General features: G+C 46.9%; 1 protein-coding gene across 1 annotated transcript in view; it reads left to right on the forward strand.

Moving 5' to 3' along the window:
* The first annotated feature begins 297 nt into the window (after window positions 1-297).
* The window catches only part of EGFLAM (EGF like, fibronectin type III and laminin G domains), a 212,585-nt gene continuing 186,671 nt past the window's right edge, over window positions 298-26,211 (forward strand). Inside the window, exon 1 of the mRNA XM_088465218.1 lies at window positions 298-539. Coding sequence (XP_088321344.1) covers window positions 431-539 — 109 coding nt within the window. The 5' untranslated portion in view covers window positions 298-430. The remainder of the gene's footprint in view (window positions 540-26,211) is intronic.

A 26,211-nucleotide genomic window follows, 5' to 3' on the forward strand; every position in this document is an offset into this window, starting at 1 on the left:
GATTAATTCTCATTTATCTGCTTATCGCTGCACACTCCTATGCTGCTGGAAGGGGCTTCAGAGAAGGAGGACACAAGCCCAGGACAGTGGAAGTTCATTTAGAGGAGTGGGAGGGGGGGGGGGGGAGGTTTGGTTGCGAATTTTGGATGTAAATTGGGGGGGGGAGGAAGCGGCTCTCAGAAGAGGCACACGTTGTAAATTGCTTTCTTGTGCTGTTTGTAAGTGCTGTTCTCAGTGTGAGCCCCTCCTAGGCTGCTGCCTCCCCCTCCCACACGTGCAAAACCCACTGGGTTCCAGACCATCCTCTCCCACTACTGTCTGACTCCTCTGGATGAGAGAGGCTGGGGAGTGGGGACACTCAGCATTATATACTATAAATAATTATTGTCCCCCATACCATTTTTTATTTTGCACATTTATTTAAAAGCAGATGGATTTGCACAGCCATCCCTCCTGGATCCGTATCCTGCTGCTGCTGAATCTTTGCATAGGATTTACTTTGTGCTCCAAGAAGACTACTACTACCGCTAGGAGACAAGGTAATGATGATCTGATGACTACTTCTCCATAATGCGATGGGAGACACGCTCATATCTCCCTGCAGACTGCCTGTATGACTCCTGGGGAGAAGTGATCACGTAATGTAGAACTTTTTCCATCATTTGCCTTCATTGTCTGATGTGAGAGAAGTTTATGTGAAGTCTGGGGCTGCTCCATGCAGGCAGCTCAGGGCATCTGTGGTTAATCAGGGACTCCATGCATTGTCTCTGTGTTTCATGCATTTTAAACCCAGAAATGAAACCTACTGTAGCAAAAATATGGTCCTATTAAAAAGCCTTTGTCTGGAAATGTGCCTTGTATGTCCATGGACCTGGGTTTCCTGTGCCAGAGGAGCAGGGACTTTAGTAGATCCTGTATTGTCAGTTCTATGTTATACAGTAGTTATAGGCAGTTGCTTTGCATTCTGTTTTACTCTTTTGCAGCTGTTATATCACAGCATTGTTTAACATTGTAACAAAAATCATCCTTCACACTAAAGGGCCCATTCAGCATCACTCAATAAAAGTGTATAACACTGTTATACTTCCCACCCAGACCATAGAATAATGTATTTATCACACATTTACAGTCTATTAGAGGACAATTTACATCCTATCATTCTTGCTTGTATACCTTTTATATGTTGTTGGCTTTGTTGTGATTGTTTTTGTTGTTGTGAAAACATAATGGTAAATATTTATTATTCTCATACTTATTAGTATTTCAACTCCAGCCTTTATAGCAAAGATGAATGGGTTAACTCCCTTTTGGTCTACTGACAGCTGAATACATTTCAATAGACAGATAATACCCACCAACCATATACAGTACTGTAAGTCCTGATGTGCTGTCGTTGCTGGAATGTAATGGGGGTTATGTCTATCTGACCAGAGGAAGTGGAGTTACAGTACATTAAATAGGGATTAAAAGTGAATAAGTTTAATAAGGTGTGTTTGCACTGATTGTCCATTGTCATGGTAAGAAATTGTGATTAATGCCAGGAGAGCAATTACTTCCCAATACAATGAGGGGGGAGGGCTGCATTAAATACCAGGATGTCCTATAAGCCATTTCATTTCAGATTAAATTAACCTATTTAAACCTTCCTTGTGATTGGTTAAATTAGGGGAACTAACACGATAATTGGCTGTGATTCACATACAGTAGTTTGAGGCATTATTGAGTCTGGTTTGGTAACTGGAGTTTTTCGCACAGATCCTAGAATAAGATGTAAAGTATTATAAGACATTATGTACATTGCATATACAATATGCTATTATGTACTGTCTCTTTTACTGTATACTGTCATGTTACCCTCTATACTACTATATGTTCTATATTACATGGGGACAGTACAGGACTTCCATTGGGTGGTTTCATGTAATAGATGCAGACTATATAGTATATTAATATATATGTATATATATATATATATATATATATATATATATATATAATGTAAAAATTATGCATTTAACAAATATATATACATTGTAGGCAAATTGTACAACTCAGTCATTCCTTAATTCCTTCATTAATCCTATACAACATTTAGGAATTTATAGAATGTCTGGATTGTTATTAGGTACTATGGATGATGACATAGACATATAGCTAAAATTAAGGTTTCTTGCATGAAAATTGGTATTCACTGTGTCTCATAATCAGTATACTCCTTAGCATAGCGGCCAGTCATTTTACAATAAAATCACAGGTGTTTTTATTTTTTTTTAGTAATGTCAGCATTTTACTTAGAGCATGGGATTATGGTCAGGCTAGAATTTCAAGCTTTAGTTTACAAATTAGCAAACTGGCTTATGATGGACATTCTATAGAGTTATATAGCATGCCTAGATTATACCTTTTGCCAGTAATACATACACATCAATAATATATGGAGTTTAGATTGCACTGTATGTATGAATCCTGCCTTAGAATAAACTACCGTACTATATTGTCCAGCACAGTAAAGGGCCTGCTGGTCACAAGCGGTACTGCATTTTTCTTTTAACTATTCTCTCATACAGCTAATCAAATACTTGTCACCATTTGTATCCTCATAATGTTGCATTTGAAATTATAGTGTATATGTCATAACTCCTGTCATTAATATACCAATCAGTGTTATCCAGTTAAGGGTAGGCAGCCTTGGATAACATCAAAATTCCTGCCTTTATGTCAGGAATCAGCACCTAATACCTTCTTACTGGGTCTAACAATATGGTCTCAGGGTCTGTCGTTCTCTGCATGGGTCCCACTGCTCCGTCCATGGTCCATCCACCATGAACTCCTCCCATGCTAGCTCTCTGGTCCTTGCTCTCTCCTGGTTTTTGTAGTTCTAACCAGGGGCAGGCATGTTGCACTTCTGCTGTTTTAAATTTGCACCAGACAGCTGGCGTCAAATACAGCCACAAATTCCTATTTAACACCTGCTCAGTGCACCTGGTGCCAGAGTATTAGGTCTTCTTTTGTTCCATCATTCTGGTTGTTGTGTCTGATCCTACCTGTTAACCACCATTGCCTGTACCATGTATGTGTCTGTGGCCCTGACCTCCGACTGTACCACCATTTATGTATCTGTGACCCTGACCTCCGCCTGTACCACCATTTATGTATCTGTGACCCTGACCTCCCCCTGTACCACCATTTATGTATCTGTGACCCTGACCTCCACCTGTACCACCATTTATGTATCTGTGACCCTGACCTCCACCTGTACCACCATTTATGTATCTGTGACCCTGACCTCCGCCTGTACCACCATTTATGTATCTGTGACCCTGACCTCCCCCTGTACTACCATTTATGTATCTGTGACCCTGACCTCCACCTGTACTACCATTTATGTATCTGTGACCCTGACCTCCACCTGTACCACCATTTATGTATCTGTGACCCTGACCTCCACCTGTACTACCATTTATCTATCTGTGACCCTGGCCTCCACCTGTACCACCATTTATGTATCTGTGACCCTGACCTCCACCTGTACCACCATTTATGTATCTGTGACCCTGACCTCCACCTGTACTACCATTTATGTATCTGTGACCCTGGCCTCCACCTGTACCACCATTTATGTATCTGTGACCCTGACCTCCACCTGTACCACCATTTATGTAACTGTACCAGTGACCCTGGCCTCCACCTGTACCACAATTTATGTATCTGTGAGCCTGACCTCCACCTGTACCACCATGTATGTATCTGTGACCCTGACCTCCACCTGTACCACCATTTATGTATCTGTGACCCTGACCTCCACCTGTACCACCATTTATGTAACTGTACCAGTGACCCTGGCCTCCACCTGTACCACAATTTATGTATCTGTGAGCCTGACCTCCACCTGTACCACCATTTATGTATCTGTGACCCTGACCTCCGCCTGTACCACCATTTATGTATCTGTGACCCTGACCTCCACCTGTACTACTATTTATGTATCTGTGACCCTGGCCTCCAGCTGTACTACCATTTATGTATCTGTGACCCTGACCTCCACCTGTACCACCATTTATGTACCTATGGCCCTGACCTCCACCTGTACCACCATTTATGTATCTGTGACTCTGACCTCCACCTGTACTACCATTTATGTATCTGTGACCCTGTCCTCCACCTGTACTACTATTTATGTACCTGTGACCCTGGCCTCCAGCTGTACTACTATTTATCTTTTATGTATCTGTGCCAGTGACTCTGACATCCACCATGAACTCCTCCCATGCTAGCTCTCTGGTCCTTGCTCTCTCCTGGTTTTTGTAGTTCTAACCAGGGGCAGGCATGTTGCACTTCTGCTGTTTTAAATTTGCACCAGACAGCTGGCGTCAAATACAGCCACAAATTCCTATTTAACACCTGCTCAGTGCACCTGGTGCCAGAGTATTAGGTCTTCTTTTGTTCCATCATTCTGGTTGTTGTGTCTGATCCTACCTGTTAACCACCATTGCCTGTACCATGTATGTGTCTGTGGCCCTGACCTCCGACTGTACCACCATTTATGTATCTGTGACCCTGACCTCCGCCTGTACCACCATTTATGTATCTGTGACCCTGACCTCCCCCTGTACCACCATTTATGTATCTGTGACCCTGACCTCCACCTGTACCACCATTTATGTATCTGTGACCCTGACCTCCACCTGTACCACCATTTATGTATCTGTGACCCTGACCTCCGCCTGTACCACCATTTATGTATCTGTGACCCTGACCTCCCCCTGTACTACCATTTATGTATCTGTGACCCTGACCTCCACCTGTACTACCATTTATGTATCTGTGACCCTGACCTCCACCTGTACCACCATTTATGTATCTGTGACCCTGACCTCCACCTGTACTACCATTTATCTATCTGTGACCCTGGCCTCCACCTGTACCACCATTTATGTATCTGTGACCCTGACCTCCACCTGTACCACCATTTATGTATCTGTGACCCTGACCTCCACCTGTACTACCATTTATGTATCTGTGACCCTGGCCTCCACCTGTACCACCATTTATGTATCTGTGACCCTGACCTCCACCTGTACCACCATTTATGTAACTGTACCAGTGACCCTGGCCTCCACCTGTACCACAATTTATGTATCTGTGAGCCTGACCTCCACCTGTACCACCATGTATGTATCTGTGACCCTGACCTCCACCTGTACCACCATTTATGTATCTGTGACCCTGACCTCCACCTGTACCACCATTTATGTAACTGTACCAGTGACCCTGGCCTCCACCTGTACCACAATTTATGTATCTGTGAGCCTGACCTCCACCTGTACCACCATTTATGTATCTGTGACCCTGACCTCCACCTGTACTACCAGTTCTGTATCTGTGACCCTGGCCTCCACCTGTACCACCATTTATGTATCTGTGATCCTGACCTCCACCTGTACCACCATTTATGTATCTGTGACCCTGAACTCCACCTGTACTACCATTTATGTACCTGTGACCCTGACCTCCACCTGTACCACCATTTCTGTATCTGTGACCCTGACCTCCACCTGTACTACCATTTATGTATCTGTGACCCTGACCTCCACCTGTACTACTATTTATGTATCTGTGACCCTGACCTCCACCTGTACTACCATTTATGTACCTGTGACCCTGACCTCCACCTGTACTACCATTTATGTACCTGTGACCCTGACCTCCACCTGTACCACCATTTATGTATCTGTGACTCTGTCCTCCCACTGTACTATTATTTATGTATCTGTGACCCTGACCTCCACCTGTACCACCATTTATGTATCTGTGACCCTGACCTCCGCCTGTACCACCATTTATGTATCTGTGACCCTGACCTCCGCCTGTACCACCATTTATGTATCTGTGACCCTGACCTCCACCTGTACTACTATTTATGTATCTGTGACCCTGGCCTCCAGCTGTACTACCATTTATGTATCTGTGACCCTGACCTCCACCTGTACCACCATTTATGTACCTATGGCCCTGACCTCCACCTGTACCACCATTTATGTATCTGTGACTCTGACCTCCACCTGTACTACCATTTATGTATCTGTGACCCTGTCCTCCACCTGTACTACTATTTATGTACCTGTGACCCTGGCCTCCAGCTGTACTACTATTTATCTTTTATGTATCTGTGCCAGTGACTCTGACATACACCTGTACTAGTATTTATGTATCTGTACCTGTGACTCTGACAGCCACCTGTATTACCATTTATGATCTGTATTTGTGACTCTGATCAGTACCTGTGACTCTGACATACACCTGTACTAGTATTTATGTATCTGTACCTGTGACTCTGACAGCCACCTGTATTACCATTTATGATCTGTATTTGTGACTCTGATCAGTACCTGTGACTCTGACATACACCTGTACTAGTATTTATGTATCTGTACCTTTTGAGCTTAATTTCCATTTGTACTACAATTTATGCATCTGGGTCTGTGACTCTGACATCCACCTGTACCAGTGGCGGAACTAGAGAGTGGTGGGCCCAGGTGCAAGAATATGCTTTGTGCCCCCCTATGCAGTGCCCCCAGTACTGGTCCCCCTATGCAGTGGCCCCAGTAGTGCCTCATATACAGTGCCCCCAGTAGTGGCCACCCTATGCAGTGCCCCCAGAAGTGGTCCCCCTATGCATTGCCCCCAGTAGTAATCCACCTACCCATTGCCCCAATTAGTAGTCCCCCCTATGCAGTGCCCCAGTAGTAGTCCCCCCTATGCAGTGCCCCCAGTAGTCCCCCCTATGCAGTGCTCCCAGTAGTAGTCCCCCCTATGCATTGCCCCAGTAGTAATCCCCCCTATGCAGTGCCCCCAGTAGTAGTCCCCCTATGCTTTGCCCCCAGTAGTAGTCCCCCCTAGGCATTGCCCCAGTAGTAGTCCCCCCATGCATTGCCCCCAGTAGTAGTCCCCCCTATGCATTGCCGCCAATAGTAGTCCCCCCTATACAGTGTCCCCAGTAGTAGTCCCCCCTATACAGTGCCCCCAGTAGCGGCCACCCCCCCTATACAGTGCCCCCAGTAGCGGACCCTCCTATACAGTGCTCCTAGTAGCGGCCACCCCCCTATACAGTGTCCCCAGTAACGCACCCCCCCTATGCTGTGCCAATTCCCATGCCCCCTTACACACACACACACACACAAGTTACCTGAATCCCCGCTCCTGCCGCGACCGCCGCTGTCTGCTCCCCCCGGCCCGCTCTGCACTATGCGAGAGACATCATGTATCTGTACCTGTGACTCTCACATACACCTGTACTAGTATTTATGTATCTGTACTAGGGATGAGCGGGTTCGGTTCCCTGAGAACCGAACCCACCCGAACTTCGGGGATCCGGGGCGATCCGAGCCCAAGCTCGGATCTCCCTGTCTGCCCCGGATCCCTCTCCCGAGGCAAAACCTCGAGATCTGCTGTCGGATCTCGAGGTTTTGCCTCGAGCGGCCATTTTAAAAAAAATGCCTTTGCCTTTAATGGGCAAAGTGCTGATTGGCTGACAGAGCCGTCTGTCACGGCTCTCAGCCAATCAGCATTATGGTGCTCATTTGCATGTAGCACGGACTCGTGAGATCCGTGCTACATGCATCTGTGTGATTGACAGTGACACAGAGCACAGATGGGTCAGTGAGACCCGTCTGTGCTGCTGTGTATTTCAATGACACAGATGCACGCACGGACCAGGAGATCCGTGCTACTTGCATCTGTGTCATTGACACAGAGCACTAACGGGTCCGTGAGACCCGTCTGTGCTGCTGTGGTAAAAAAAAAAAAAAAAAACCTGTGTAAAAAGAGAAAAAAATGGCGTGCCCCCCCCCAAAAAAAGAGCAACCAGCCCCGGGCATTAGTGACCCAGTGCTGGGTGTGCTTAAATACAGGGGACAAACGACATAGGGGTCCCCTGTACTTAAACACAACCGGCACTGGGCTAGTCAGAACCAGAGCTGGTTGCCAAAATACGGGGGACAAACGACGTAGGGGTCCCCCGTATTCTGCGCAACCAGCTCTGGGCTCTGATCCGGTCCTGGTTCTGGAAATACAGGGGAAAAAAATGAGTAGGGTTCCCCTGTATGTTCCAGAACCAGCACTGGACTTTTTCTAGCGGGGGGCTGATGCCACAGCCAGGGGAGCCCTTTCACCGGGCCCCCCAGCCGCAGCATCAGCCCTGACCGCTAGTCAGCCCAGGCCGGGGATCCCTGGAGAGCTGGGGACCCCCCCAATAAAGGGGTCACCCTCTCCAGGGCTCCCCAGGCCCATGCTGATAGCCCGGGGCTATCCCCGCCACCCCTGGTGGTGGTGGGTGGCGGGTTGATTGTGTGGTGTGGTGTAAATAAAGAATATCAAACATTGTCTTTACAAGTAGAACTGCAAGTCCCAGCAAGCCTGCCCCGCATGCTGGTACTTGGAGAACCACAAGTACCAGCATGCAGGGCATTAAGGGCCCACTAGTACCTGTAGTTCACCTGTAAAAAAATGTTTAAAAAAAACACAGGACACACACACCGTGACAGTATAAGTTTATTAAACATACATACACACACACACACACACACATGTACACATACTCACCTATGTAACCCTGTAGCATCGGTCCACTTGTCCGGTAAAGTATCCATAGGGGACCTGTGAAAAAAAACATACTCACCATCTCCTATGCGAGGTTCTGTCCTCTTCGTTCCAAAGTAGGCATCCCCGGACTTGGCAAAAAAAAAAAAACGAAAACGCGATCCACGAACTTAGTACCGTTCTATAGAACGGTACTTCCCGAATGAGAGCTTAGCGGCGGGGTATCACCATGGAAACCCCGCTGCTAAGCGTTCATTGGCTGAGAGAGGCCATCTCCCGTCTCTCTCAGCCAATGAACGGCTCCCTCCATTGTAGTCAATGCTGGGAGCAGCAAGGTTATTAAAGTTTACCCTGCGGTTCCCACCATTGACTACAATGGAGGGAGCCGTTCATTGGCTGAGAGACGGGAGATGACCTCTCTCAGCCAATGAACGCTTAGCAGCGGGGTTTCCATGGTGATACCCCGCCGCTAAGCTCTCATTCGGGAAGTACCGTTCTATAGAACGGTACTAAGTTCGTGGATCGCGTTTTCGTTTTTTTTTTTGCCAAGTCCGGGGATGCCTACTTTGGAACGAAGAGGACAGAACCTCGCATAGGAGATGGTGAGTATGTTTTTTATCACAGGTCCCCTAGGGATACTTTACCGGACAAGTGGACAGATGCTACAGGTTACATAGGTGAGTATGTGTACATGTGTGTGTGTGTATGTATGTTTAATAAACTTATACTGTCACGGTGTGTGTGTCCTGTGTTTTTTTAAACATTTTTTTTACAGGTGAACTACAGGTACTAGTGGGCCCTTAATGCCCTGCATGCTGGTACTTGTGGTTCTCCAAGTACCAGCATGCGGGGCAGGCTAGCTGGGACTTGCAGTTCTACTTGTAAAGACAATGTTTGATATTCTTTATTTACACCACACCACACAATCAACCCGCCACCCACCACCACCAGGGGTGGCGGGGATAGCCCCGGGCTATCAGCCTGGGCCTGGGGTGCCCTGGAGAGGGTGACCCCTTTATTGGGGGGGTCCCCAGCTCTCCAGGGATCCCCGGCCTGGGCTGACTAGCGGTCAGGGTTGATGCTGCGGCTGGGGGGCCCGGTGAAAGGGCTCCCCTGGCTGTGGCATCAGCCCCCCGCTAGAAAAAGTCCAGTGCTGGTTCTGGAACATACAGGGGAACCCTACTCATTTTTTGTCCCCTATATTTCCAGAACCAGGACCGGATCAGAGCCCAGAGCTGGTTGCGCAGAATACAGGGGACCCCTACGTCGTTTGTCCCCCGTATTTTGGCAACCAGCGCTGGTTCTGACTAGCCCGGTGCTGGTTGTGCTTAAGTACAGGGGACCCCTACGTCGTTTGTCCCCTGTATTTAAGCACACCCAGCACTGGGTTACTAATGCACGGGGCTGGTTGCTCTTTTTTGGGGGGGTGCACGCCATTTTTTTCTTTTTTTACACAGGTTTTTTTTTTTTTTTTTACCACAGCAGCACAGACGGGTCTCACGGACCTGTCATTGCTCTGTGCCAATCACACAGATGCATGTAGCACGGATCTCCCGGGTTCGTGCTACATGCAAATGGGCACCATAACGCTGATTGGCTTCCTGTCTGCCACTGCAGTGCCACTCCTAGATGGGCCACGTGTTTGTGCCGCCCCCTTGTGTCGCTTAGCATAGTCATCCAGCTTCCTCGGTACAACCTTTTGGCCTAAAAACAATATTGTGAGGTGTGAGGTGTTCAGAATAGAGTGGAAATGAGTGGAAATTAATGTTATTGGGGTTATTAATAGCGTAGGAACAAAAAAAGGCCCATTTATGTGATTTTAGCATTTTTTTTTATTTTTTAAGAAAAAATCCAGATCCAAAACACAAAACCCAGAACCCAAAACACGGAAGGGTGGTTTTGGCAAAACCAATCCAGATCCAAAACACGAAGAAAGATCCAGATCCAAAACCAAAACACAAAACACGAAAAGTGTCCGGTGCACACCCCTAATCTGTACTAGGGGTGTGCACCAGCAACTTTTCGTGTTTTGTGTTTTGGATCTGGATCTTTCTTCGTGTTTTGGATCTGGATTGGTTTTGCCAAAACCACCCTTCCGTGTTTTGGGTTCTGGGTTTTGTGTTTTGGATCTGGATTTTTTCTTAAAAAATAAAGAAAAACGCTAAAATCACATAAAATGGGCCTTTTTTTGTTCCTACGCTATTAATAACCCCAATAACATTAATTTCCACTCATTTCCACTCTATTCTGAACACCTCACACCTCACAATATTGTTTTTAGGCCAAAAGGTTGGACCGAGGTAGCTGGATGACTATGCTAAGCGACACAAGGGGGCGGCACAAACACGTGGCCCATCTAGGAGTGGCACTGCAGTGGCAGACAGGAAGCCAATCAGCGTTATGGTGCCCATTTGCATGTAGCACGAACCCGGGAGATCCGTGCTACATGCATCTGTGTGATTGGCACAGAGCAATGACAGGTCCGTGAGACCCGTCTGTGCTGCTGTGGTAAAAAAAAAAAAAAAAACCTGTGTAAAAAAAGAAAAAAATGGCGTGCACCCCCCCAAAAAAGAGCAACCAGCCCCGGGCATTAGTAACCCAGTGCTGGGTGTGCTTAAATAAAGGGGACAAATGACGTAGGGGTCCCCTGTACTTAAGCACAACCAGCACCGGACTAGTCAGAACCAGCGCTGGTTGCCAAAATATGGGGGACAAACGACGTAGGGGTCCCCCGTATTCTGCGCAACCAGCTCTGGGCTCTGATCCGGTCCTGGTTCTGGAAATACAGGGGAAAAAAATTAGTAGGGTTCCCCTACTAATGGAGAGGGTGACCCCTTTATTGGGGGGGTCCCCAGCTCTCCAGGGATCCCCGGCCTGGGCTGACTAGCGGTCAGGGCTGATGCTGCGGCTGGGGCACCCGGCGAAAGGGCTCCCCTGGCTGTGGCATCAGCCCCCGCTAGGAAAAAGTCCAGTGCTGGTTCTGGAACATACAGGGGAACCCTACTAATTTTTTTCCCCTGTATTTCCAGAACCAGGACCGGATCAGAGCCCAGAGCTGGTTGCGCAGAATACGGGGGACCCCTACGTCGTTTGTCCCCCGTATTTTGGCAACCAGCGCTGGTTCTGACTAGCCCGGTGCTGGTTCTGCTTAAGTACAGGGGACCCCTACATCGTTTGTCCCCTGTATTTAAGCACACCCAGCACTGGGTCACTAATGCCCGGGGGCTGGTTGCTCTTTTTTTGGGGGGGGGGGCACGCCATTTTTTTCTTTTTTTACACAGGTTTTTTTTTTTTTTTTTACCACAGCAGCACAGACGGGTCTCACGGACCCGTCAGTGCTCTGTGTCAATCACACAGATGCATGTAGCACGGACCTCACGAGTCCGTGCTACATGCAAATGAGCACCATAATGCTGATTGTGCTGATTGGCTGAGAGCCATGACAGACGGCTCTGTCAGCCAATCAGCACTTTGCCCATTAAAAGCAAAGGCATTTTTTTTAAAATGGCCGCTCGAGGCAAAACCTCGAGATCCGACAGCAGATCTCGAAGGTTTTGCCTCGGGAGAGGGATCCGGGGCAGACAGGGAGATCCGAGCTTGGGCTCGGATCGCCCCGGATCCCCGAAGTTCGGGTGGGTTCGGTTCTCAGGGAACCGAACCCGCTCATCCCTAATCTGTACCTGTGACTCTCACATACACCTGTACTAGTATTTATGTATCTATACCTGTGAGCTTCATTTCCATCTGTATTACAATTTATGTATCTGTGTCTGTAACTCTGACATCCACCTGTACTACCCTTGATGTATCTGTGTTTGTGATCCTGATCTCCACCTCTACTACAGTTGATATATTGTACCTGTGAATTTGACCCCACTGTGCTATCTTGTATGTATCTGTACCTGTACCTGTGACCCCGATCTCCACTCTATCTTTTATGTATATGTGCCAGTGACTCTGACATACACCTGTACTAGTATTTATGTATCTGTACCTGTGACTCTGGCATACACCTGTATTACCATTTATGTATCTGTACCTGTGACTCTGGCATACACCTGTATTACCATTTATGTATCTGTACCTGTGACTCCGACATCCACCTGTACTAGTATTTATTTATCTGTACCTGTGACTCTGATCTGTACCTGTGACATACACCTGTACTAATATTTATGTATCTCTACCTGTGACTCTCACATACACCTGTACTAGTATTTACAGTATGTATCTGTACCTGTGACTCTGACAGCCACCTGTACTGCCATTTATGTATCTGTACCTGTGGCTCTGACATAAACCTGTACTACCATTTAGGTATCTGTACCTGTGACTCCGACATCCACCTGTACTACCATTTATGTATCTGTACCTGTGACTCCGACATCCACCTGTACTACCATTTATGTATCTGTACCTGTGACATACACCTGTACTAGTATTTATGTATCTGTACCTGTGACTCTGATCTGTACCTGTGACATACACCTGTACTAGTATTTATGTATCTGTACCTGTGACTCTGATCTGTACCTGTGACATACACCTGTACTAGTATTTATGTATCTGTACCTGTGACTCTGATAAACACCTGTACTAGTATTTATGTATCTGTACCTGTGACTCTGATAAACACCTGTATTACCATTTAGGTATCTGTACCTGTGACTCTGACATACACCTGTAATAGTATTTATGTATCTGTACCTGTGACTCTGACATACACCTGTACTACCATTTATGTATCTGTACCTGTGACTCTGATAAACACCTGTACAACCATTTATGTATCTGTACCTGTGACTCTGACATACACCTGTAATAGTATTTATGTATCTGTACCTGTGACTCTGACATACACCTGTACTAGTATTTATGTATCTGTACCTGTGACTCTGACATACACCTGTACTAGTATTTATGTATCTGTACCTGTGACTCTGACATACACCTGTACTAGTATTTATGTATCTGTACCTGTGACTCTGACATACATTTGTACTAGTATTTATGTATCTGTACCTGTGACTCTGACAGCCACCTGTACTAGTATTTATGTATCTGTACCTGTGACTCTGACATACACCTGTACTAGTATTTATGTATCTGTACCTGTGACTCTGACATACACCTGTACTAGTATTTATGTATCTGTACCTGTGACTCTGACATACACCTGTACTAGTATTTATGTATCTGTACCTGTGACTCTGACATACACCTGTACAGTACTACTGTTTAAGTAAATTTGTACCTAAGGTAGAATCCTTGCTTTGACACTGCCAGACTTAGCCCTAAACTGATAAATAGAATCCTTATAGCCGGTCTGCCATGTGAGGACACCTTATTAATTACATATATAGTACCTACATATTTTGAATTGCTTTACAGAGACCACCCACTTAATAGTTAACAACAGTCCCTGTCCCAACGAAGCTTACAATCTATATTCCCTACCACACATGGGTCATTTCACCTGTATATATATATGAAGAGTGGGAGAAAATCTAGGCAAACATTGGCAGAACATACAAACTCCATGCAGATATGTTCCTGGTTGCAATCGAACCCTTAACACCAGTGCTGTGAGGTAGCAATGCTGACCACTGTGCTATCAGCCGGCCCATTGTTACAATCTCTGAACTCTTATAGGAAGAGATGATGCATGCTTATACTTTGACAGTGTGCTATTATTATAGAACTGTTGTTATTATTACAGTTATTATTATCGATTTATACAACTATAACATTATAGGAGCACTGTACAAAGCTGATAGAGGATACGGTAACAATGACATAATTTTCATCTTTACACAAACATTCTAAAAATAATCTTACATCCTGCAAACCTGGACTTCTCTATCACACAGCGAAGACAACCGTAACTGGTTTCAATGGGACTGGAGATTATTTAAAAAGCCTTCTGCTTTGTGACGGTAAATATGAGATGTCAACATGTTGGCATCAAAACAATTGAAAGCTTTTGGTTTACAAACAACAAAAGAAATAACTGCGACAGGATTAAAATTCTAACATAAAATTCTGTTCTTTATAAACCCTTATAATTTTTTTCTGTATAAAAGTACGCAGGTACTGATGTCATCAGCATTCACAAAGAATGCAATGCATTTAGAGGAAAGAAATAAAAGACCCCTTATGGATCAAGGGGTGTGCGTACCCTAATCACCAGTGGATGGTCATCAGTACCCCTCAGATCCGCCACTGGGACGGGTATGAAATCCAATTTGGGCCCCCTCCTCTCTGACAGCGGCTCAGCAGCACTGAGCGCTGTAGATTCTGGCTTCATGCGCAGCTCTCCGGGAAAATGGCATCCACCCCCCCAGTGGTGCCCAACCCTAACCCCTCCTTCCCCTAGCCTAACCCTAACCTACCCGGGGGGTGCCTTACCCTAACCCACCCCTCCCTTCCGGCTAATGCTAGCCCTGCTTACCTTTGTTCGGGAAGCCGCCTGTCGGGATTCCGTCGTCGGGCTAAAGATAGGCGTTAGTATTTAGACGCCTATCTTTAGTACTAGCTGGGTGTAGTAGGTATTACCCCGACAGCGGCAGCCCGGCAAGGGTGAAAATCCTGATCGTCTCTAAGGTAAGTGTCGCTAACCTAATTCCCCCCTCCCCCTAACCCTCCCTTAGGGGTGCCTAACCCTAACCTCCCCCTCAAGTGCCTAACCCTAATCCCCCCTCTAAGCGCCTAAACCTAACCCCCCCTTCCCTACCGCCTAAACCTAAGTCCCCCAGGGAGGTGCCTAACCCTAACTTCCCCTCGGGGGTGCCTAACCCTAACCCCCCCTTCCCCTAGCCTAACCCTAACCTCCCAGGGGGGTGCCTAACCCTAAGTCCCCTCTGGGAGCCTTAAACCTAACCCTCCCCTCCGTGGCTGTCCGCGCCCAGCATCCCTTCGATCGGGATGCCGGGCGTCGGTCTTTCGGCATCTGGTTAATGACAGGCGTCTAGATTTAGACGCCTGTCATTAGTACCACGCCGGGATTAGAATGTCTGGAAGCCGGCGGTCGGGATTTAGACTGCCGGCTTCCAAACTACATCCCATTTAGCTTTCCATTAGCAAATTCACACAAATTGAATTTCAAGTCCTATCATAAGATTAAATTAAAAAAAAGAAACAACTTCAATTTAAATTGGATTCCTCTTCACAACCTTCGCATAGGGAAGTAACGGGGGGATCTGAAGATGGCTAGTGGTCCCACAGTCAAGCTCCGAAAATATTGTATTTGTATGAATTAGGTTCCCATTGTAGTGTATGGGGACAGCAGGACAGATCGGTGCTGAAAGCTAAGCAGGAGATATCTGTGTTACCTTTATGATGAATGGCCCCGATCCTTCATTTCTACAAAAGTAGGTGGGAGGCCATCACTACTGTGTCACCCTGTTCTGGTTCCCCCCCCCCCTCCCACGCGGGGGCAGGGCCACCAGCACCAGGAAGTAGAGCACTGCCCGGAGTGTCCAAACGATGCTCTCAGAAGCTCTACAAGCTGGAGTGTGCATGCAGTTCCAGATTCTCTACAAACCTTGGGCCAGTGCTGGTGCCCCGCCTCCAGGGCCCTGCGCCCTGGTCAACAGCACCACTTGCACACCCCTAGGTATGGCCTTGGCGATGGCGTTCAATGAAGGAAGGTTCATAGTACTGCACAACACAGCTCACGCTACAGCTCCATGATGTGGGTGGTCTTTTCATAGTGTATGTGATATCACCAATGGAAGTCACTAGGCTGGGCCGAAACTAGTATTTTTGTCACCTGGGGCAAAGCAGTAATTTGGTTCCCGAGCAGTCCCCCCGCAGCAACATTTGTCTCCCCCCCTATAGTTTTACAACAGCAGCAGCCTGCGTTTGTGTTACCCCTCTCCCCACCATCACTTACGCGGATCTTCTCATTGCTCGTCATTAAGGCAGTGGCGGGGGTAGGCTCCTCACACACTGTTCTTCAGCACGTGTGACATCATGAAGTCACGTGCACATCGCAGATAGGAACAAAAGAAACTTTATTGTGCAGGGTGATCCTGGTCCCTCTATGCCTGCGCCCTGCTGATTAGTCTAGCAACACAGGCACAGAGCCTGGTCACAATCACCAGACCGGACATCAGCTAAAGAATGGCCGGGGGAGCTCCGGCCAGGGGGTTCCCTGAGAGACGGGGGCACAGGGGTACCCCCCCCCCTTAATCCGGCCCTGGCCTACACTCTAAAGTTTACCCACAGCACGGCATGCCTCCGACTCATGATGGGTTTCCCGTTTATTGTCTCCAATCATTTTGGCGCCCCTCAAATTCAGCACCCTCTTGTGGTTTCAGCCCTGTACTAGAGATCAGCACATCGCTCCACCCCACATGAAGCAACAGAGGTGAGACCCTACTGTAGGTACAAACGTGAGTTTTGTGTTATGGGAGAGGCACACAGGGCACATGGGACAAGGGGAAGAATATGGGACAAAAGGAGATTGTGGAGGACACATTCTCTTTCCCACTCTCCCCTGGCACATACCTTACCCCACCATTCTTTCCTCATCACATACGAGTGGAGGGAGGACATAATACAATGTATATACAAAGTATAATGCATGTAACCCTGGCATTGGCAGAGAACAGTGGTATAACACTTACATTGTTGGGTACCTGGAAGCATTGCTGCTGTATCTGTTGCTTCCTTACTAGTGGATGATTGTTAGCTCTTCTGAACAGGGTCTTGATTAGTATACAGTTAAGGCCCCCATACATCAGAGATTGATTGCAGCAATCGTGCAATTTGCAATCGATTGTGTATAAAAATCTTTCCCTTTTTCAATCGATTGCAGATTGCAGAATTGCCACAATCGATTGAAAAAGGGAAAGATTTTTATACACAATCGATTGCAAATTGCACGATTGCTGCAATCAATCTCTGATGTATGGGGGCCTTTACAGGGGAAATGTAAAATCCCAGATTTGTAGCTATTACACCAGCCATTTTTAAAACATAATTAAAGATAAAATTGCAGCCGGCTTAGGCCCTCATTCAGAGCCGTTCGTTAGCGGCAGTACGCTCGTTCCGAGCGATGTTCGCACATCTGTGCATGCGTACGGTTTTTAGTACGCATGCGCGAACCAGTCAGTGCGGCCGAAAATCGTTTGTACGCTATATAGCGAATGCCTGCTATTTTGAGTGACAGAATGAGGCGTATGTGGGTGGTAACAGGGGAAGGTGCTTGAAAATGGGGTAGTGGAATTCGAACGCAGGCGTGCTTAAAGGTCAAAGCGGGTGTTTTATGGGTGTGCATAATTAATAGAGCAGCGTCATTGACCACGTAACTTGTTTTTTTTTAACTCAGAACTGCTCGCAAAATAGCGGTTGAAAAAACCAACCACAAGAATAGCGAGCAGTTCATACGCTGTTCGATGTACTCGATTAATCTAATAAATAGCGGACATGACGTAGGATGCGAGCCGCCAGGGGGTGTTTTTATCAAATAAACGAGCGTATGTTTTGCTCGCTCGTTCAGACTTAGAGGTGTGAACAGACTGCAATGTGCGAACGGTTCATTTGAATAGCCACCCCTTGTTTTTGAACGAACGACCGCAAATAGCGAACGGCTCTGAATGAGGGCCTTAATTCCCGAAATTGGGAAATTTTTGCAGAATCGGAACCTATTACGTTTCCCAATTGCTTTGCTGAAAAATCAGCGTATGAATTGAGCAGGGCATCAGTATTTACTGAAAATGTTTGATGGTGCCTTATATAACGAAGTCTAACGTCAGATATTGGCAGCTCTACACTACTATATATAAATTATGTTAATATTTCTTTGGCAGAATAAAATAGCTAGTGTTCTCTCGTTATTTGTGCCGATCATCTTAATTACAATAGGACCCTTTGAGACAGAATCTCCTCCTCTAATTCTGACCACCAGGCATTGGTGCGGGGTTTTACAGCAGAGAGTTCATTTCTGTAGTCATATAGTTTGAAGAACAATAGAAAAGTCCTGGGAGTCAGCGGAGAGTTCACTCAGAGTCTTGTAATACAGAGACGTGCATTATGTGGTCAATATGCAGCTGCCTTTATGCCATTTGTATTCTGCAATGACACTTTTAGATAATGCACTATTTTCTGGACTGTTTATGTGTTTTATGGAACCCTGCCTTATGTCAGTGACATAGATTGTGTCTTTGTTTATGTCCCCGCCTCACTCAATCACTGAGAGGCAATTACCTTTTGTGTATACAAATGTCATTACTTTTAAAAGGAAATAAAAATCTATAATGCGATTTACAATTATTTCTATAAGAATGTAGCAAACAAATGTTACTGAATAAGTGAATAAGGCCCTCATTCAGACCCACTCGCGAGCGGCTGTCCGCTCGCAAGTGGGTCGATGGTCTGCACTGCGCATGCGCACGACGGAGGGAGCTCCGTCGTGCGCATGCGCGAGACGCGACGAGCGAAGGACTTTCCTTCGCTCGTAGTGTCTCATCAAAGGGGGCGTGCTGTCGATGTTGACTGACAGCACGCCCCCTTTGGTGGGCGTGCCGGGGGCGTGCCTGCCAGACGGAGGCGTTCCCAAGGGAATGCCTACCGTCCGAAGCCGGCCCCACTGACATCACTAGTGATGTCAGTGTGAGTGATTTTGGCTCTGATAGAGCCAAAATCACTCCTGGCCTTGCGGTTGAAAAACTCAACCGCAGGCTTCTGCTCGCAGTTTCGATGGTCGCGATGGTCAAGACCATCGCGACCATCATCCTGCACGCTCGTATATGCTGTGGGTGGTGACCCACAGCTATACGAGCGTCCAGGAGGACGCTCCATATTAATGGAGGTGGGCCCTGATTCAGAGCGTGCGCTCTGCTCAGAGCGTACGGCTCTGAATGAGGGCCTAAGTCTTTTTTTTATTCTTATTAATATAAGTATTAAGACTGAACAAGACAGGGCTTTATAAATGTTACCGTCATGCACCATAGACTAAGCAGAACTGTTGTGAATCTTTTGCATTATTGCATCTTTCCATACTTTGTAGAGATGAGCAAAATTCTCTCACAATTCAAAGTTTTCAAATTAGCCAGTGAAAAGTCTCTGAATTTGCTGGAAGATAATTGAAAACACTGATCAAAGGTAGGCAATGGGCATCACGCTAGCTGTTGTGGAACTACATGTATCAGCATGCCCTGCCACAGTTTTGGCATGCCCTAACAGCAAAACTTTGTAAGAGCATGCTGGGATGTGTAGTTCCACAGCAGCTGGAGTGCCACACATTGCCTACCCCTGCACTAGAGACTGTTTGTGTGTAGTTTATTAGAACTTACAAAGCAATAGAACATAGGGCCTGATTCAGAGCCGGACGCTCTGACCAGAGCGCTCGCTCTGAATCAGGGCCCTCCTCCATTAAAATGGAGCGTCCTCCTGGACGCTCGTATAGCTGTGGGTCACCACCCACAGCATATACGAGCGTCCGAAAAGATGGTCGCAATGGTCTTGACCATCGCGATCATCGGACTTGCGATGGAGACCCTGCGGTAGGGTCTCCCTGCCACAAGCCCTGGAGTGATGTTGGCTCTATCAGAGCCAAAATCACTCCCACTGACATCACTATGGGAACGCCTCCGTCTGGCAGGCACGCCCACCAAAGGGGGCGTGCTGTCAATCAACATCGACAGCACGCCCCCTTTGGTGCGAGACCCGGAGCGACAGCTTGGCTGTCGCAGTCCGGGTCTCGCGCATTCGCACGACGGAACTCCCTCCGTCGTGCGCACGCGTAGTGGGGAACATCGACAAACTTGTGAGCGTACTGCCGCTTGCGAGTGGGTCTGAATGACCCCCATAGTTTGTATGTGACTGGCTCTGTGTCTCTATTGGCAATATGACCAACGAAAATCTGACATGTAATATGGATTTCTGGGTAAACAATAGGTTGGTTTCATTATTACTTACAGCACATTATAATTATGGACCTTATTTATTATTTTTAAAGATAAAGGCCCTCATTCAGAGCCGTACGCTCTGAGCAGAGCGCACGCTCTGAATGAGGGCCGGGCTCCATTTTCATGGAGCGTCCTCCTGGACGCTCGTATAGCTGTGGGTCACCACCCACAGGCTATACGAGCGTGCATTTTGATGGCCGCGATGGTCGAGACCATCGCGACCATCGAAATTGCGAGCCGGAGCCTGCGGTTGAGGTTTTCAACCGCAAGCTCCGGAGTGATTTTGGCTCTATCAGAGCCAAAATCACTCCCACTGACATCACTAGTGATGTCAGTGGGCCGGCTTCTGACGGGAGGCGTTCCCATGGGAACGCCCCCGTCAGGGAGGCACGCCCCCGGCACGCCCACCAAAGGGGGCGTGCTGTCAATCAACATTGACAGCACGCCCCCTTTGATCGGACACAACGAGCGAAGGACTTTCCTTCGCTCGTCGCGTCTGGCGCATGCGCACGACGGAGCTCCCTCCGTCGTGCGCATGCTCAGTGCATAACATCGACCCACTTGCGAGCGGACAGCCGCTCGCGAGTGGGTCTGAATCAGGCCCAAAGATTCATCTTTTTAATCATTAGCCTCTTGTCCTCCATTACACATCACTCAGTCGCCTGGGCCATCGTGCTGCTCCAGAGAGAAATGTGATCATTTTTACCAGTTCCCGAGTTCTGCAAAGTTCTGTGCTCACTGCTGATTGATAAAGGAGGAGATAAATTTGATGTTCCAGAATAACATTCTGCTGCTGCATGTTAGATACCACTGTTGGTGGTCAGAGGGCCTGATTCAGACCCGGACGCTATCCGCAGTGCGCTCGCTATTGGGGATGGTTGCTAATCTGTGCATGCGTATGGATCACAGTGCGCGTGCGCAAACTACACAGTGCGTTCGCTGATCCCTCGCTCGTACAGCAAAGCCAGCCCAGCAGAGTGAGTGACAGGAGAGGCCGTTTGTGGGTGGTGACAGGGGCAGTCCAGTAAAAACGGGGGAGTGGAGGTGCGACCGCAGGCGTGCCTGAGTGCTTCAACGCCGTTTTAGAGGCGTGCATAATTAACAGGCAGCGTCATAGTACACGTCACCAGCCATTTTTTTCCTCTGTTTTCCTCGCAATGCTTGCTGTAGAATAAAGCTACCACAAGCACTGCGTTCACATCTGATAGTGGTCGATGTACCAATGTTTTCATAAACTTCCAGGAGATGACGTGGGGCAGTGGGCATCTCTGCATTCGCTAAGGGGAGTCTGCTTACACAAAGCGAACACTCGTCCAGGTGAGATGGGCATGCTTATGCCTTGGCGAGCGATCGCTCCCTGCCGCGTCACTTTGAAATATTTGCATACGCATCGAGCGAGCGTACGCTCGAAGCGATCGGGTCTGAATCAAAAACCTTCCAGGTGCCTGTTATCTAATCTGGGAGTGATTTAGCCACAACATACATCACATATTGTTATGTCAGAGAGCTATAAAACTATACAATGCCTACTAGCCTCATTTGGCAAAACAGAGACTATTCTAGTGACTTCTGTTCAAGTCAAGACGGTGAACGTAACAGTGACCCCTATGCAATAATCAGATTTAAAATTAGACCCCCAAATCTGACTACCCCTACTCGCTCATTAAAGTTCAGATAACAGACCTGGCCCCCCATTGTTTGAATCAGACAGCAGGTTTCACAGACTCCCATATCCAGTGGCGTAACTATAGGGGGAGTAGGGGGTGCGCTTGCTATGGGGACCACCGGCCCAGCTAGAAACCCACTGCACCCTGGTGGTGGTGGGGGGGCACTGGTTTGGGCTGTGTGTCACTCACTGACACTGTCCGGCTTCCACCCGAGGCGCAAAGCTACTGGTCTCGCGAGAAAATGACATCATCATCTCGCAAATCTCTCTCTTCTTTAGGCGACAGGCAGGGGCTGGTAGTGGTAGGGTCGTGTGGCACAGCAGGCAGCAGCTTTGGAGTGGCACCAGTGTTTAAAGGAGATTAAAGGATATGTCTTCACACTGGTCTGGCATAGTGGCAAGTTCAGCCTTACTGGACTACCTTGACAAAAGTCCTGCGATAAGCAGTGATAGAAGAGCTTTACTGCCAACATATATTTGTGAATACCAACATGATTAAATCTGTGTATGTAACACAAATTGCATCTCTTTAATATATACCTGGGAATACATCTGCAGGCAGAGGGACTGTTCCCACAAACATCTCCACTTGCTGTACTGTATTAATTCAGAGGAAAATTACAGTGTATGCGGCTTTAGGTAAGAACATTACACTGAAAGACTTATTTAAACATCAACTCTCATATTTAATTGATGTGTTATTTAAAAGTTATTGCTTTTGAAACGGCAAGAGAAGGCTCCACTACACTTGGTAATAATTGTGGCCAGTACGGCAGGTTCTAGAAAAGTTAATATATTCAAATCAACAAAGACATGGTGTTCTGAGTGCAGAATAATTTGGTAAGTATGGTTTGCAGAGTCACAGAGGATTAACGCCACTTATAGAATATTTTCTCCTTTAAACTTGAAAATGGCTCAGAAGATCCAACATTTAGGAGAAGTGAACTGAAGAGTGACTCGCACACATCTGATTCTGTACTAATCCTAAATGCAATGTAGACTTATATATAAGCAATCTGGAGGTGGGAGAACCAATGCTGTTTGGTGCAACCCTGTAAAAAAATTTTGCAAACAAGCTCACCCTTCATAAATAAATAACAATAATTCAATAACAATAATTATTGTGGTCTGCGCCTCAAAAATGTAGTCATTATTCCTACATACAGTATATATATATATAATGAATGTACTGATACGAGCAGTATGTCCTGGTGGTAGGTAATGACAGATGCCAGAAGTGGTCTGAGTAGCCCTTTTAAGTCACATAAGCCCATTTATCATTGAATATTTGAGGTATAATCCCCGAAATAAATATTAAGTATCCCCCGGGTGTATGAAGGAGAAAACACGTTCCTCGCAGGCAGCTTTCTATGGGGGATGCGATGCTACCAAATGTTCCAATCTCCGGATGTGATGCATTCCCGATACTGGCCCCAGCAGCTAACATTAGCAGCCATTAGCAGGCGAGGGGTTCCCCCAGAACCCTCCCCCGGCATAGCCGTCGTGCACGTCAGCGTGACTGCGCATACACAGCAGCCCCAGCACTGGCTGGCAATTATCCGGAGACATCGCAGGGTCGGGCTTCTTTTTGGAGCCCGTGTGCCTGCATGTCCCCGATTATACCTCTGGGCGCTATGATCGCATATTGCAATGCAATCATGGGCGTAAAGGCTAAGGAATCCATATTAGAACCTCTATACACTCCTTCCTATATCTTCTAATATCCTGCCTATACCTTCTAAGGATGACGCTAATTTGCGTACGCAGTCATACAGTAAATTAAGACTTCAGACCTGGAATCTGTGGTTCCAAAGCACAAGTATTATTCAAGTAAAAGTACAGTCAGTTACACGCTATTGATCCAGACACAATTCGGCGCAAAGGAATTATACAGACCCAAGTACAGTATACATACGCAGCGCTTCCGGACCAGATGTTAGGCATCAGCAAGAAACCCCTTCGTCAATCAGCATTCAGCAAGAAGACTAAGACCCAGTGTTGGAGCACACATATTTATACCCCCCAAAAATAGACAACACAATAGAAAAGTTTGTTGCTGATGCCATTGGTTCCCAAGGGGGATACATCTGTTACAGAGCATTTAACAGGCTGATTCAAATGGACACAACCCAGCCTCCAACAACTGGGGGTCTCTGGTTTCCCGCCTCATGCAACATCCTAACAGTTGTTCATATTATATACATTTTGTTGCTTGAAGTCTCTGCGGTCCATAAGTTGAGAATGCATGATGCGATCTCCACACCGATAATACCAGAATTCTGTTGAAAGAGTACGCATCAGTACAAAACCAAACACGGCTTACTTAGCATGTATAAAACCTTAGTTACCAAATAATCTTTATTTCACAGCATTTATACTAAATGAACGAACTTAAATCTTATCCCTTAAAACTTATGGAACCTTGTATGTGAATATGTAATGTGTGAGTATGCGGGGTTTGATATAAAGACGCTAGTTAACTTGGAGCAGATGCGTGCGCATAAAGCTAATGAACAGCGTTTTCATATAGGATCTTATGCATTCGCTAATATGCGATTAGTTACCAGCGCAATTGTGTGTATTAATGTGGGTATGAGAAATGGTGCACTTACATCTCATTTAAACTAAGTGAACACCTAGCAGTGTGAAATGCTGATCCTTATAGTTCCACACGCCCCCCTCTCTCAGCAGCCCCCACCCTTCCCAGGCTCAAAAGTAACGTCCTTTGTTCTCCCAGACTCTTGTGTAAAATACAAATTAGCACAGCTACAAGACCCAAAACGTAAGATAACACTCTTGGCTTTGAAGGTATTTTTTTATTGCTGGAAGCCTGCTAATGTAAGGTGTGTATTCGAGCAGGGCCACCTGGAGTGAGAGCAGATGCTGTATCCAGGAAACTTGTCTACACAGACTAGTTGTCACGTGGCCATTTGCTCTGTTCAGCTAATGCAAATAATATACACTTTATCCAGAGCACCCAAACTATGTAAAGTCATGAAATGGGCTTTTGGTGAATCGCCGTAACTTATGGCGATGGTCACAGATGCAATCGCATGATGCTAATAGTAATATCGCCACATGTACTAAAGAGTGAGTTTATCTAAAATGGCGCTTAAGCGGTCATTCGCAAAATGGCGTCTTGCGGCCAGTCGCAAGATGGTGTCGCTGCGATTCAATTTTAAATTGATTTTGTCTTATCCACTGAATGGGGTTGAGGGAGGGTGCCTGCACTGAATGGGGATGAGGGAGGGTGCCTGCATTGAATGAATAATCGTTCAGTGTTGGCACTGCAGGGGATGGGGAACGACGGTACGATTACGATGTTGTAATTGTACTGTCTTTCCCTAGTTGCGTAGTGGATATGCGGCTTTACTGACATGCCCTGATCGCATTGCAAATGTGATCATTAATAAATGGGGCCAACAGTGCTTAAAAAGGTTGGGGGGAGAGATGGGTCACTCAAGGGGATAGAGTACGTGCCTAGTTTAAAGAGAGAATATTCTGTAAGAGGTGCTAATCCTCTGTGACTGGGCTGGTGCCTGGTAGTGTTCCCGGGGATCCGCGACCACACTAGACTGTGTGAGTCTAGAGAGACTGTGGCATCAGAGGTCGCGGCAATTTCCCCATCCTACAACGCAGCACCAAGTCTTCTCACCAGTCCTGCGAGTTGAGCGCACAGCTGCCCCGGGACCCGCGGCATCACAGACCTCGTGACCTCGTGGGATGGTGGCACCGGCATTCGCGAGTACCTAGGCGAGTACTGCGGGTACCATGCCAGTGAGTGCATAGCTAGAATCCGGACATCGGAGATATAAGAGGATCAACGGAGAGAAGAGCAGAAGACAGGTGAGGCCTCCCCAGGATGTTTTTCATTGACTGGCATTTATCCTAACTGACTTTTGGTTTACAGGTATCGGGCGTGAGGTACGCCCACCTCCGGTCAGTCTCCCAATAATCTTCTCCCAGCCCCTTTACACACCACAACAAGTTAGGCATTTGGACCACCTATCCGTAACTGCCTTCTCCTATACT

Source organism: Taudactylus pleione, unplaced genomic scaffold, assembly GCF_031769625.1.
Source record: "Taudactylus pleione unplaced genomic scaffold, aTauple2 ptg001915l, whole genome shotgun sequence".
NCBI lineage: Eukaryota > Metazoa > Chordata > Amphibia > Anura > Myobatrachidae > Taudactylus > Taudactylus pleione.